Genomic DNA, 15984 nt, shown 5'->3' with positions numbered 1-15984 from the left:
CCAAACATTAAATACTATAATTTCTGGTTCCCCTTAAACAAGTTTAACCTTTTGAATCACAAAACTAGACATAACCAGGTGCTCCGCAGGGCGCAGCTTTATACGACCGCAGAGGTCGAACCCTGAACAGTTGGGGCAAGTATGGACAAAACATTCAAGCGTGATACAGCTCTGAATTTGGATTGTGATCAAATTTTTGACATTACATGGTTTTTTTTTACACAAAACAAATGTCAAGATTTTACAAATCAATTAAAGATTTCTTCTTATTTAAATCTAAAATTAAATAGTTGACACAGCATAGGTTTCTGACACAGAATGAATGTGGTCTAATGAACTTAAAAGTTTTTTTTTGCCTTTGAGCAATTCACTATGCTGTTGAATATTAATCCTCTCAAAAAAATGTTTGAAGAAATTTTCTTTTTATTTATGAAATCTGAAATGAGAAAAATTAAACCCCCCCCCCCCCTTTTTTTCACATCCCGTTTCCCTTTTTCCAAAACTGATATCAATTCAAATTTCTAATGGAGTTTGCAACAATAACTACTCTTTTAAATACATCATAAAATATTAAAATGTAAAATAAAGTGCTTGTTATCACTGAATGGTAAAGATTGGTTGGTGGTAAAAGTGAATATACATTGTTTATTGTATAAAACAATAAAAAAAACTTCATCAGCAACATTTTATATTGGCAAATTTCCAATGAAGTTATTTACATAAAGTTATTGGCAAATAAAAATAGAAAATGACATCATAGTCATGTCTGGCAAATTTCCAACATATATTATCAACTACTATTCTATACAAAGAAAGATAACTCCAATTGAAAATTAATTGCTATTGCACAATATTGTGCAATTAGATATTTCTTGCTATTGTGCAATACTGTGCAATTGAAAATTTCTTGCTATTGCACAATACTTGATATGGAATCCTGATTTGGACCAACTTGAAAACTGGGCCCATAATCAAAAATCAAAGTACATATTTAGATAAAGCATATCAAATAAGCCCAAGAATTTAATTTTTGTTAAAATCAAACTTAGTTTAATTTTGGACCCTTTGGACCTTAATGTAGACCAATTTGAAAACTGGACCAAAAATTAAGAATCTACATACACAGTTAGATTTGGCATATCAAAGAACCCATTTATTCAATTTTTGAAGAAATCAAACAAAGTTTAATTTTGGATCCCCATTTGGACCAACTTGAAAACTAGGCCAATAATTAAAAATCTAAGTACATTTTTAAATTCAGCATATCAAAGAACCCCAAGGATTCAATTTTTGTTAAAATCAAACTAAGTTTAATTTTGGACCCTTTGGACCTTAATGTAGACCAATTTGAAAACGGGACCAAAAATTAAGAATCTACATACATAGTTAGATTCGGCATATCAAAGAACCCCAATTATTCAATTTTTGATGAAATCACACAAAGTTCAATTTTGGACCCTTTGGGCCCCTTATTCCTAAACTGTTAGGACCAAAACTCCCAAAATCAAACCCAACCTTCCTTTTATGGTCATAAACCTTGTGTTTAAATTTCATAGATTTCTATTTACTTATACTAAAGTTATGGTGCAAAACCAAAAATAATGCTTAATAGGGCCCCTTTTTGGCCCCTAATTCATAAACTGTTGTGACCTCAACTCCAAAAATCAATCCCAACCTTCCTTTTGTGGTCATAAACCTTGTGCTAAAATTTCATTGATTTCTATTTACTTATACTAAAGTTATTGTGCGAAAACCAAGAATAATGCTTATTTGGGCCCTTTTTGGCCCCTAATTCCTAAAATATTTGGACCAAAACTCCCAAAATCAATACCAACCTTCCTTTTGTGGTCATAAACCTTGTGTTAAAATTTCATAGATTTCCATTTACTTTTACTAAAGTTAGAGTGCGAAAACTAAAAGTATTCGGACGCCGGACGACGACGACGACGACGACGACGACGCCGACGCCGACGCCAACGTGATAGCAATATACGACGAAAAATTTTTCAAATTTTGCGGTCGTATAAAAAGTTATTGACCTCACTCCCCCTCAATGTTAGGCTATGTAAAACCGTTATCAACATATTTCTATCTGATTTATGTGTAAACTTGGCCACTGACTAAAAAACTTTATATGAAAGTCCTTCAAACTTTAATTTAGTTAGGGGGTTATATTAGCCAATTTAATAGTATTTAAGTAGAAAACAGAACAGTTTTAGCTTCTAAATTGTATTCTAGTAGCAACTATGAAGTACAGATTTTCTTCACGCTCTCACCGTAACTATTTTGGATTTATACGTACTATATGAACTTCCGGTTTAAAGAAATACAACTTTCCCAGTTGTTATTCTTGATTTTGACTTATTTTAACACTCCTTTAGTGTCTAGAATCATTTACAATCATTTTCAACTTATACTTTAAGATAGAAAACAGGTTTCTCCACGAAAATACCGCTAGCGATCACACAAGATTTGAAATAATCGAGTTCCATAAGACATTTTCAAGCAGTTACAAAATTTCTTTTGATGAATTCTGGTGAGAAAGGGGGATGTGGACATTATAAGCTTGAGTATGGTAATGTGGAACAAACAAGCAACAGAACCAATCAACAGACAAACATGCACTAAATACTTCAAATACCCAGACTACATTGGGCTAGGTCATAGACTGAAACTGCTTCAGCTCCAAAATAAATAAAAGTGCACTTAACAAATCTCACAATTATAAGTAATACTCTGAATCAAAAGTAGTAAATAGAACCTGACAGATTCAATCTGATAACACAAATAGTGCACTTAAAAATATAAACAAAAAATATCAAATTCAATGCTAATAATGTCATTTTCTTGGAGAGAGCTAATTGAATAAGCCAATTTATTTACAAAGATGTTGGGAAGAATACTTCAAGATAAAAATATGCAGTTAAAATTCCCATTTTCTCACCCTAAAATCATGGGAACTAAAAAAACAACAGCTTGCTAGAAATAATGACAGATTAAGGCTGATTCTAGTGCTAAATGTTTACAACTTTGATTCTGTTTATCTTAAATTATTTACATTTAAAAGCATTTACATGTTTATTTGACAATCTTTGTTACAGATATTTTCTGTGTCACTCAACATTCTGCATCAGAATTGCTATTTAAAAAAACTTGTACTTCAACATAAATTAATGTACTTCATCTGCAACTTTGCAAAAATTCCATCCAAAGAAAAACTTGAGAGTTTAAGGATATTGTGCATGTGATCCCAGATACCTCCCCCTCCCTCATAGCATAACTAGCAGTACTTGGTAACTATTAAAATTCAAATTTAGCTGTATAAATGTATATTGGTGTACAGAAAAGCGTTTAATTAAAAATGTTTTGTCCTGCCTCAGTAAAAATAAATAAATGTTTTCACTTTATGTTGACATTGGATTATTCTATATAGCCACCTTTAAAACAGCAGCCTCTAGCTTGTTGTATAACTTGACTCATTCTGAAGAGTAACAAATATATATTTCTTCCAGATTGATAATTGATTTGTTAAAATCTCTTTTAAAGAGGACTTTTTCACTTCTTCAGGGTCAAAAAACGTTAGTCAGACAACCTCGATTAATCCATTGCAAAGTCAGTAACAAATTTAAACACATGATAAAGCATCTTTTTAGAACAGACAATTTTGAAGTTCGTGATTACTAACCTTGGAACTGCCAATCTGCCATTTTCCGTTTCTGTTCCCCATGGTTGACAGCCTCCTCCCCAGCTAGGAATGTTCAATATAACAACACCTTCAATATCTGGTAAATGTAATACTCTCCCATCTAACTCCAACTAAAAACAAAAGCAGAGAAGAAGGTATAAGTTGGGACTAAATTTCATCATAATTATCAGTTACCTTTTCTAGGTTTAACTGCTGTCCTACAAAAACATTATAGGCTAAGAGACTGTTACATTGTACAAAATTAATGCTTTTTCAACTCCGTCCAGGGGAGTCAAACATATTATAATTTTATATTTTGTTTTCAGGTCAATGTTGTCCACCTTAAACCAAGTTGATAAAGTTGCCATCAGGGAATTTTAATTGAAACTCTTAATTCTGTTTTAAAGGGGGAAATCCTCCAAATTGCACAACAAAGGTTCAAAGTCTGATCCTCTTGAAATATAGAATAAGATGAGAAAATGAGTCAAACTAGGTATGATTCATTCTTATTTTGATATGCAAATGAAAACTTTTTTGTTCTGCCTTCTGATATGTTTTGCATTGTGTGTGTTGCCTACAAATGTTATTTTATCATCACAGAGACTTTTAATTATATTCAGTACTGTACTTAACAAGAGCCAAATCTATTTTCCTTATACAAATGACGTCATAAAGGCGTGCATAGTTGACGATTTTTTTCCGGTGACGGACCAACTCGAAAGTTTGTATAAAAGATAATTCTAAAGAACATATGATGTCTTTAAGGTGGTACCTAACACTACAGGGAGATAACTCTGTAAAATCAGCTAAACATTTTAATTACGTTGTGTTGTAAGGGAATATTAAGCTTCTCAATGATCAAAATTAGTGTTTGTCAAAGTGCTATATAACCAGTGTATTTTTTCTGATAAATTGGTTGGTTCAAATTTTTTGTCAAAGGGTCAAAGAAAATGCTATGTCAAAATTTTATGAAAATTAAAGGAGCCAAATTAATTTTAGTGAAAGTGTTGGATACCACCTTAATTGGACATAAATTACTAGTACATTCTTTTGGTTTAATTTTTTTTTGGTAATTGCATAAAAAAAATTATCAACAGAATCCATCTAATTTGAACAACTTTAAAATGTCCTCTTAGAAAAAATTAAATATCTGTTTAAAAACATATGCTAAAAATGAAAAAAAAACAACCCCACTTGATGCTGTATTAGTAATATGGAAATGGTAAAGAGATTAATCTAAAATAGTTACACCCAGTTTATATTGTATAAACCCACCTTAATTTTCTTGTGAAGGTTACAGCACTCTCTTCCTACAACATCTTTGGTACCAAATGCTAAATAACATAACTGAAAAGAAATAAAAACTGTAAAAATAAACTAGAAATGAGCTGTCAAATTGAAAGCAAAATTGGTTTTCCATATTTTGTTTTGAAAGGTGCTTTCGTGCCTTTTAACCTGCAACATTCTACACTTATTTCAAATCAATCAAGGACCATTACTCCTGAACAACAAAAAATGAAAATCAATGATATTAAACTTGCCCTTTATTTTGTCATCAGTAACAGCATGTTCAGATTTTAAAAGCATTGGCTGAAAAATAAGTATAATTGCACAGATATAACACAAAGTGCACATTTCCAATATATCAAGGACCATAACTCCTGAATAGCACAATCAACATTATCAAACATTACCTTCAGTTTGTCATCAGTAACAACATACTAAAATTATAAGGGCACTGGTTCAACAGTTCATAAGTAACTGCAGTGAAAATATATATCAAGGACCATAACTCCTAAACAGTATAAGACAAAATCATTAATATTAATTTTGATCTTTTTTATGTATTTATCATCTAACATATTTTTTCAATGAACCTCTATCAAATGATGCTGTTCAAATGTTTTATCTTTAAATTTCATACTACTATGCTACTTGTTGACATATTGATTATTTATAGCTGATTCTAAGGTACCAGTCTTGTATTACAACTCCAGTTTCCTGTGCATGTCAAAACATTGAGGGAACACGGAGGGAAACAAAATAGTCCATTTTTTTCTGTACTCAATTTTTTTCTATTTGATTATAGGTTTTTGCTGAATTAAAACATATATATAGATTCAAAAAAAAATCTTGCATCTTTTTGGGGATATCAATCCAGGAAAGTGGAAGGATATCATGTTTTATACTGGAAGTGGTGTGGCCTTGTAAAAACAGCAAACAGAAAGTAGAAAAACAATGTTTTGACTTCAGGGTTACGTAACTTTTAATTCTACGAGGCATGACACACTTTTTTTCTCGACTAAATCAAAATTTCACATTAGTACATACATGATATGAACATGAATTTTTTTTTTGTATGTAGCATTTTTTATTTTCAAAGATCAGCTGTTTTGCACGTAAGCCTATGGAGCAGTCAATTGCAAGACCTAAATGGACTGGTACAGGTGAAAAATTTGACTTCTCAATTTTAACAAAAGGAATAATTGAGTAAGCTGAATATTTCAAAAAGATCACAGACTGGAATTAATATACCAGTACATGAACACTTCAAAAATTGGATCATTCAAATTAAAGAATTAGGCCATCTGTTTATATATATATTTTTTTGTAACTTCAGGATACCATCTAAAATTTCATGATGGTTTTCAATAACAACTTCTGCATAAGAAATATGTGCTATCAGTATGAACATTAATTATGCTGTACCCTACTGCATGGTGTCAGATCTTACTCCTGATAAAGTGTTGATATGTAGGTAACATATATATCAGGTGACTGTAATGTTTTAACACTTGATGCAAAAACTTTCTTCATGTTAAATCTCAGTCATCAAGCTGTGTTAGACTATGGGGATAATACATAGTTTTGTAATTAAGCATGATATATAGGGTGTTATTGATAATAAAACACAGCCTGTCTGACAATTACTGAATAATTTGCCTTAGGTATACCAGTATACACAGGACAGGTTTATAACATACTGTAATTATTTTAACAGTTATGAATATTTGAAGGGTTGGGTTCATAAAAAAAAATTGCATACTAAAAATTTGTTTTTCTTAAAAATGATATGCCATAGCTATTCTTATCCATAATATCAAAGTCCTATTTACTTGAGGCCCTTATGTTTTCATGCTCTCTTTTTTGAAGTGTTTAAATTTTTGACTTTCCAAACTCGATGAGAACACATGTGTTTCATTTATTAGAATTCAACTTGACCTAATGTAAATCATAATTTAATAATTCCAAGAATGACATATTTTTCCTAAATTAATTTCTAAGGAAAAGGTACGATAACTATAAGGATTGAAATGGCCCTTTTTCCTAGCTCCAATTTCTATTTAAGATTCATTGACCAATATCACAATGAATTACAGCTAATACAACGCCTGCATGTAATTTTTCCTAGGTTTAAATTTGGTTGAAATATATAACTAATGACTTTGGAAATGATGACCTATTTGAAGCATACAGTTTCTTTCTATCTATCACCATTTCAAAAATATTTGTCAAAAACTAAGGGGAACAAGCATTCAGTGAGTATTGCATGGCAAAACATAGTCCCCTACTGATTAAATATTCATTGTATTGGAACAAAGTTCTAAGGACCATAACTATGCAAAAATATAATCAGACCAAAACAAAATTACAACTCGATCTGTAACTTGTCATGTAAAAAACATTTATCAATTTTGAAATCAACATAGTCAAGCATGATGAATAAAAGTGCGGACAACTGATTATTTGAGTGTATTTTCTAGGTCCAAGGATCATAACTCTGCACAAAATCATCAGACCAGAACAAAATCGAACTTGATTTGTAACTTGTCATGATAAAACAGTTTACCAAATCTTCAAGCATGATGAAAAAAAGTGTGGTAAACTGATTATTTGAGTGAGTTTTGTAAGTCCATAGACCAAAACTTTGAACAAAATCATTACACTGGAACAAAATCTAAACTTGATCTGTAACTTGCCATGATAAATATCAAATCAACATCTAAAAGCATGAAGAAACTGATTTGCCCGACTGACTGACTGACTGACAGACAGAAAGACAGAGTGCAAACCTAAAGTCTCCTTCAACTTAACGATTTGGGACTTAAAATAGTCATAAAAGGGCAATAACTTCTATAAGGAGTTGTCTGACAATTAAGGTAAAAAAGGTCAAAAGGCAGATCTTGAAATTCTTAAAAATTTCTACCTGCTATTGTCCCTTTATGCAAAGTTGTTTTTTTAGGATATTCTTGATTACTTGCATATTTCTCATCATATGTTCTATTTTTAGCATTGATCGTTATGTTGTTGACAGGTGTAATCATCTGGGATCATATATTAAACTAAATACACCGAGGATAATTATCATATGGCCAAGTTAGTTTCTATATAGCACAAATATTTCAGGAGATGATTTTTTTTGTGGAAGTAAATGGCTGCCAAACTACAGACACTAAGTGATAGCAATAGTCCACACTGACCCTTTTAAACTAAAAATAATGAAAGAAAAATGCTATATGCATTTATTCACTTTTAAAAGACAATATATAAATAACACATGGAAGATTGATTTTAGAGTGGGTAAATTTTTATCTTGTGTTATCTCAGTAATGAAAAGAAAGAATTAAAGGAAATGCATATTAAAGAGTATGGTCTTTATGGGAGATTATAGCAAAGCCATTATTAAGCCTTGTGAACATAGCAACTTAAAAATTATGTCAATATAGAATAAGGAGAGATGGTATAATTGCCATAACTTTAGTTAGTATGGAGGCTACAGACAAAAGGCTTTGTAATTCGCCTTCCTTTAATTTGAAGTGCAAGTGTCAAATTATGACTTTTGGCAGTTTGTAGTTTCAAACATGTGAAAGTCCAGTTTAAATCATTTCATAAGAGAGGGAATATTTCGAAAGCAACTACATGTATAGTACCCTTGAATGGATACTGGACTTGGTTTGATTTGAATTATTCTTCAAATCTTCTATCAAAATCTTATTTCCCTGAAGGTGCATTGTATAATTGTTCTACAATGAAAGGCTATAACGAGACTGTGCACATGGGTATAAATGGAAGACAAACTTAAGTTAGAGAACAGAAGCAAAAAAATTCAGCAATTTTTCCATTTGTAAGGAGGCATAACCCTAGAATGGTCAAATGACACCACCAAAATTCATTCTTTATCTGTGTTACATTGTAAGTGTTAATAAGGATTGTGTATAAGTTTCATAACATTTGGTTGAAGCAAACTAAAGTAAGAAAGTCAGCATTTTTCCGTTTGTGAAGGGGCATAACTCTTGAACTGTAAAAGTGAGGCCACCAAAATTCAAACTATTTGTGTTGAGTGGTAATGAGCAATGTCACTGTGTGTATAAGTTTCATAACATTTGGTTGATGCAAGTTACGGTTAGAGAACAGAAACTAAAAATTCACTTAAACGGTAAATGTGAGGCCACCAAAATGCACACAGTCATTGGATCTGTGTTTTGTGGTAATGTTTAAGTTTCATATCATTTGGTTGAGACAATCTAAAGGTAGAGAACAAAAATTCAAACTTGAAAATAAAACCCGAGAGCTCCAAATACAATAATTCGTTGAGAAGTAGGAGGAAAATGTGTTTAAAGACAATCTGTTGATTTGGTATCTCCATCTCATCAAATCAATATGAAATTTTGAGTTATTTCTAACTATAAAGATTAAAATGGTTGATTTGATCTCTTTCAGTCCAATTTGAGCATTCTGAAAATTTCAGCAACACCAAAGTTATAACATGTTATGCATGGATTGATGATCAGATCCCAGTTCATTTCATCAGTTCTTAAAAGAAAAGTCAAGTTTCAATTGGTTCACTTATTGTTTGAGGAAGATCTTTGGAATTAAGACCAAACTGATACTTGTTGGTCCCTTGAAGCCACATTGAACTTTTGCACAGGGGAATAACTCTAGAATGGTAGAAAAGTGACAACACAAAAATTCAAACTTGATCAGATCCAAAGTTAAAAATGTAGTAAATATTTCATTAGAATATTTCTAAGAGGTTTGATTTCATTTAGCTTTATTTGTTCTTAAAAATATGATTTAAATTTAATTTCCCACATGGTTTCAATTTAAGCTAAGTGTTAACCTGGTGGCACTAAATTTCTGATAATCCCTAGAGTAATTAAATTTGATAAAAAATCATAAACCAAAAAATCTGTCAAACTTGGTCATTGGTTTCAACAGATCTTATTTACTAAATAAAGTCCACCAAATTGATAAAAAGAATAAACAGGAAACAGGAAAATGTGATTTGATTGCTTATAAAACACCTATAGCTATTCAACCCAGTCCAAATGAATTCTATTTAAGAAACATTCAGCAGGCAACAATCAATAAACATTCAAATCTATTCATCAGTGCTGAAAAGATTTCTTTTTAATTCCTATATATGTGTAAAGGAGGATAACTGTTGGATTTTGTCAAAGTATTAAGATGCCCTGCTAATATGCACATCTTAGTTAGTGTCTAATTTTAATGCACAAAGATTTATGAGAATCTGATGCAGCAGGTAAGTGTTGCATTCAGCTAAAAAGAAATAATTCCGAATGCAATAGGTCTGACTCTTGAATTTACCAACAGACCAAAATGCTCAAATAAAGGGATTTGACAATGATTGGTTACTTAAAACATAAATTTTCATGAACACCTCATGAATTATAAAAAAGAAGAAGCATGTATCAACAAAGTGCAGTATAAATATTTCTGAGTTTAAAAGGCCATAAAAGCAACTTGATTAAGAACCAGCGTGGGCTTCTTATATGCACACCTCCATATTAAGAAGTAACAATAATGTTAAAAACTCATAGAAATTTAATACAGCCTGCAGGAACAATGGCCGCCACAAAGTGCTGGTCATAAAGAAAAGTATATACTTTCTTTTAAGTTAAAGGAACACAATTCCAGATGTAATAAAGTGAAGAAAAAATCACAAGTTCTGCAAATAATCTTTTAAAATTTGACAAAGGACTTCAAGTTAGTTCTGACTTATAAAGCTTGAGTGATAACAAGATGGACAGCCTGTATCTTGCATACTTGCAAAACTTTGATTATTAGGATATGAAAATTTTCATAACAAAAGTAAGAAATATACCCCTGAAGTTAAGCACATAAAGAGGGAAAAATTAAATTTTTGTAACTGTACAAAGGGAGAAAACTCTGAATTTATTTAGCTTCCATGGTCATATCTTTGAAAACTTCGAATTTATTTAGCTACCGTGGCCATATCTCTGAAAACTCTGAATTTATTTAGCTTCCATGGTCATATCTTTGAAAACTTTGAATTTATTTAGCTACCATGGCCATATCTCTGAAAACTCTGAATTTATTTAGCTTCCATGGTCATATCTTTGAAAACTTTGCAATGATAAACTTCATTATATCACTGTAGTAACAACATCTGTTTATTCTGAAAGGCTTCTGCAGTACAAATTATCATGTTCACTTTTATTCTTCAGTTTATAAATAAGCCAATGGGAGGTGCTTATGTATGAATGGAGGTTCAGTTGCCAAAACCAAATATACCCAAGCTATCACTAGTGTTGTATAATAAATCATGTACCTTATTGATGAGTCTGTGTGTAAACAGCCAAGGTCTGCTTTCTCTTTGTTTATGGAAGTTGAGAGTAACAAGAGCATCCACTCCTATTGATGCATAATTGTTCATAATCATCTGAAAAAGAATTAAAAATTTAAACTGTGAAATGGAGATGTGCTAAAAAGGCACTAATTGGCCTAAAAATTGAAGAATTACAAAATTAGGCAATAATGCATAAAATTTATTGTTGAGAATTTAAAGTAAACTGTACTGTATGATCTTTAGAGATATCTTATGTTATATAGAATTTTGTACAGAAACTGCATATTTTCCTATATAATTGCGAGCAAGAACTTTTGAGCATGTGCAGGTACCATATAAATATTCACATTTTTTTCTATTTTGGCCAGTTTATTTATCAAAACAGTTATGCAGACAAAACGCTTATATTACACATGATTTATTAATACATAATTTCTGTTCAAGTTATTTAACTTTTAATTTGATGTGCTGTGAGGTTGTGTAAATATTTGTATTGTTTCTGTATTTTTTTATGGCAACATCAGTCATTTAAGGAGGCTCGCGGGTATAAGATTTTCAGAAAAAAATTAAACATTAATTTTTCATTACAAATTTTATTAGTTGTTACTTTATCATATAGTACAAAAATCATTCCAAAAAATCAATTCGTGTTGGCCCCAGGTGACTTTTAAAATGTAAATATCATTGCAAAAGCTCCAAATTATCTCCCTTTGGTGCAAAAATGCCATTTTTTGGCATTAAAATTGAAATATCTTTTTTAACTCATCGGTGACCTATACTTTTAATTGTTGTTTTCGAATAAGTTGTACATAAACTAAATAATTGTAAAATTTAAGTGATTTCTGTAATTTAGTTCTTTTTTTATTTCGATATTACCGATATTTCTCCTATTAGTTCAACAGAAAAAAAGGACATTAACAAAAATGTATGCTTCTTTCGAAGGCAGATTGAGAGCGTAAATGAACGGTGACCCCATTTTTTTATTTCATTTTTCTATTAAGTATAAGATAAAGTTCATTTATAGAAAAATATAGAGAAATCCTATATTAAATAAAAAATTTGATTTAGACCCGCGAGCCCCCTTAATGTCATTATTAAATGATATGAGCAAATCAGCCCTAATACTGATAAATCAGCATGTGCAATACTGAAAACCATCCACTGTCGATATAAATGCAAGATTTAATATTGCTCTTCGAACAGGGCCAATATGGAAAAAAACAGAGCCAATACAGAAAAAAGCAGGAAAAAAGCCGTTTTAGCTCCTAGGACTAATACAGGACATTCACTGCTTCCGGTTTTTAATTTTCTTACTCAATTACTTAACTTTGGAAGTATTGTTATGCATGAAAACATTTTTATATTTTTTAAATTAAAATCATAAAATAAAACATTAAAAAAGGATGTGCAATGTTTTGTAACTTCTTAAAGTTTTGAAACGGAAAAACAGGGCCAGCCAATACAGAAAAAAATCAGGAAAAAAGCCGGCCAATCTAATACGGGACGTTCACTTCCGGTTTTTAATTTTCGTATAATCATTAAATAAAAGTGTTATGAACTGGCTGTTTCTGCATTGGCACTGGTATAGATTCTCAGTCAGCTGTATTGGCTCTCGACCCTACAGGTTTCGAGGCCAATACAGCAAACCTAGAATCTATACCAGTGCCAATACAGAAACAGCCATGGCCAGTTATTTACACTATAGTATTTGTTAGAATTCCATGTTGATATTGTGTTCATATAAGAAAATGTTATTACAGTAAATTCAGAAATTTGTGCGTGCAATTTGTTCAATTATTTTTTTTCATTTACCTGCTTTTAATATAACTAAAAATAATTGGTATTTACAAATTATCTCATTACAATTTTAACAATTTTTTTCTTTTTTTTTCTGTCTAATATTCATGCTATTTAAAGATTGTCATACATTACTTACAGATTTGTTTTGGATGAGAACTGGATATTTTCTTTTACGTGTAATCTGTACATTCCACCTAAAATGTTGATATTAGTGCAATTTATTTCATATTTATTAAAAAAAATATTGATGACTTACTTAACATAAGAATAACTACAAATCCAGTTCATAATTGCATAAAAGCTGTATTATTTACACATTGGTATATATGCTACGTCTTTGGAATAAAATGTTTAAGGAATGACTATAATATTTTTTTTGTCTATGGAGAAATAACAAAATAAATGTGGTGCACACTAAATAATCCGCCTAGCGTGTTATTTTAAAGTGTGCACCACATTTTTAATGTTATTTCGAATAGACAGATAAAATATTACAGTTATTTCTTAAAAATTTAGTTCTAAATTCCATTTTAAACCAGAGTAATCCATGAAAAAATGTTGAAGACATCATGGTCACATGACTAAATTATGTCTATGAGCTAATAAACAAAACGAGCACAGTCAATCAGAAGATGTGTTACATCCAAAATTAATTTATTTAAATATAAATCTAGGTATTTTACCAAAGAAAAAAAGAATCTTGCTTTTGAAATGTGATATGTTACAGAAAGAAAACATATAATTGTTCATATGACTGATGAATCTTGAGCTGCTTTTACTGAAAAACCAATAGTTCTTGGGGCGTTAAAAGAGCAGCATAAAGATCTACTATTATCAATGTTGATCTGTGTTTAATTGTGTTAAAGGTGTCACACCATCAATTAAAAGTCCCTATCTGTTCAACCAAATTTTGCAATTTTTACAGCTTTCTAAATATTTTACCTTAAGTTTAACTTCATAGAAACTAGGTAAATCCTGAATTGTAAAGGTGTCACCTTTCTGCATGCCAATTTTCAACATACATTCAAAATCATATAAGAAAGAAGAAAGCTCCCGAAAGGAGGTACCACTAAAAATAACCCCTGGTTTTCTGGAAATCTTAAATTAGTATACCATGGAGCGCATTAATTCTCAGTTTTAAATGCAAACTCCTAGACAGGTAAAATTTGGCTCAAAATGGTCTTAATATATTTCTCTTTCAACAAAAGTTTCATTTCTGCAAATTTGTTGGTTAGTTTAGGTGAACAATGACATCAAATGCACTATTTTTTGTGCGAGTAGGCCTACTTTCACATACGTTCTAAATTTGAGGGAGTAATTGGTGGTATAACACCTAAAATTACTTTTCAAACCACCATTAAAATTTTTACATTTATTCTCTAAAAGGTTTTATCATTTACGTCGAGCAATGGTTAGTGGGGGCTGATTTTGATCAAATTGATAGAAAATCAATTTGAAAATGAAGCATTAAAACAGACATCAATAACTCACCTATCTAACATGTCTGGCTCTGCCTTCTCAACTTGGTGCAGAACTGTGGATATTGCCATATCGTGCATTGTGTGACCTTCACCCCAGCCTAGGACTCTGGACAAATCATTTCCTGTCCCTAGCGGTAATATTGCAACTAATGGAGGATTCTGTAAACAAAAGATAATTGCATATTTTTTTTAGACAGTTGGAATAAACATATATACACTTCACATAAATATGAGTCAAAACAAAATCAACAAGAATGTGTCCATAGTACACGGATGCCCCACTAGCACTATCATTTTTTATGTTCAGTGGACAATGAAATTGTAGGTGGAGCATAATAACTTAAAAGAAAACAGTTTAATAACTGCAAGTGAGTGAATGCGATTGAAAACTGCATAAGATAATAATCTTTCATTATCATTTACCATTATCAGTTTCTCCTAACCTAACCTTAACAAACTTTTAACAATTGTTGACATCATGTTGAAAATGGGGACACAAGTGCTATAATAGCAAGTGCTACAACAGCATCCATCAGTCTTCCTTTTTGACTTTGAGGCCGATGAGTGCATAATTATTTGTTCATGCTGGGACATTGACTTTAATAAAGAAGGAATTGTCAAATTTATCATGGTCAGAAGTTAGTTATAGACAAAACAATAGCTGTAAAGGAAAGAGGGTTCATTTAAGATTACCTTGAGTTGTAAATGGTTTATTGCATTCAGCACCCATCCTACAGATCCATCACCTCCACATACAAGAACTCTAAATGTAATATCTGGCAGCAAATGACACCACTCAAGACCGTTCTCTGGTGGGACATCATTCAAATCAATTACCTGTAAAGTAAGAAATTCAGAGTTATTCAGCTATCTTGCAGCTAATGTACATTGTACATGTAACCATGCAAGACTATCATTGACTATATGAGTATCTTCCGATTGAACTGGGTGAGAAAAGTTGAAAATATTTAAATATACAGTACTAAATGTAAAATAATAAATAACAAATGTTTAACATATCATTATCTGGTACAAAGAAACTCTGCAGAGGACTATTTTTAACATGCTCAAAAAGGTTGGACTCAAGTATTTGTCACTTATGATCTTTTCTATCTATTCATCTAATATCAGATCTGATAAAAAGAAAAAAAAGCTATTTTACAGTTAACGTGGCTTACTTGGCCTACATGTATTGAAAATAATGTTTAATAATTCCACACTTAAATGTTCCTAGAGATCTAGCATTGTCTATGAACTGACAAAAATTATGTACAAGCCTTTTATCTTGTACAATGTACACAAATTGTGTTTGTTTGTTTAATGGTAGGAAATTTGATATTAATTAAGTAGAAGAAGATTATCATTGTCCTTCTGATTAAGTGGTATCTATTTTTTTCATAACCTTC

General features: G+C 31.0%; 1 protein-coding gene across 1 annotated transcript in view; it reads right to left on the bottom strand.

The window, feature by feature from the left end:
- LOC139488118 (diacylglycerol kinase epsilon-like) overlaps positions 1-15984 on the bottom strand; it is a 35544-nt gene that overhangs the window by 9078 nt on the left and 10482 nt on the right. The window contains exons 3-8 of the mRNA XM_071273509.1: positions 15272-15415; positions 14589-14737; positions 13234-13291; positions 11280-11390; positions 4961-5032; positions 3686-3816 (exon numbers count right to left, since the gene is read on the bottom strand). Coding sequence (XP_071129610.1) covers positions 3686-3816; positions 4961-5032; positions 11280-11390; positions 13234-13291; positions 14589-14737; positions 15272-15415 — 665 coding nt within the window. The remainder of the gene's footprint in view (positions 1-3685; positions 3817-4960; positions 5033-11279; positions 11391-13233; positions 13292-14588; positions 14738-15271; positions 15416-15984) is intronic.

Source organism: Mytilus edulis, chromosome 9 (assembly GCF_963676685.1).
Source record: "Mytilus edulis chromosome 9, xbMytEdul2.2, whole genome shotgun sequence".
NCBI lineage: Eukaryota > Metazoa > Mollusca > Bivalvia > Mytilida > Mytilidae > Mytilus > Mytilus edulis.
The sequence above is the reverse complement of the archived record's forward strand: the minus strand, read 5'-3'. Positions and strand labels throughout refer to the sequence as shown.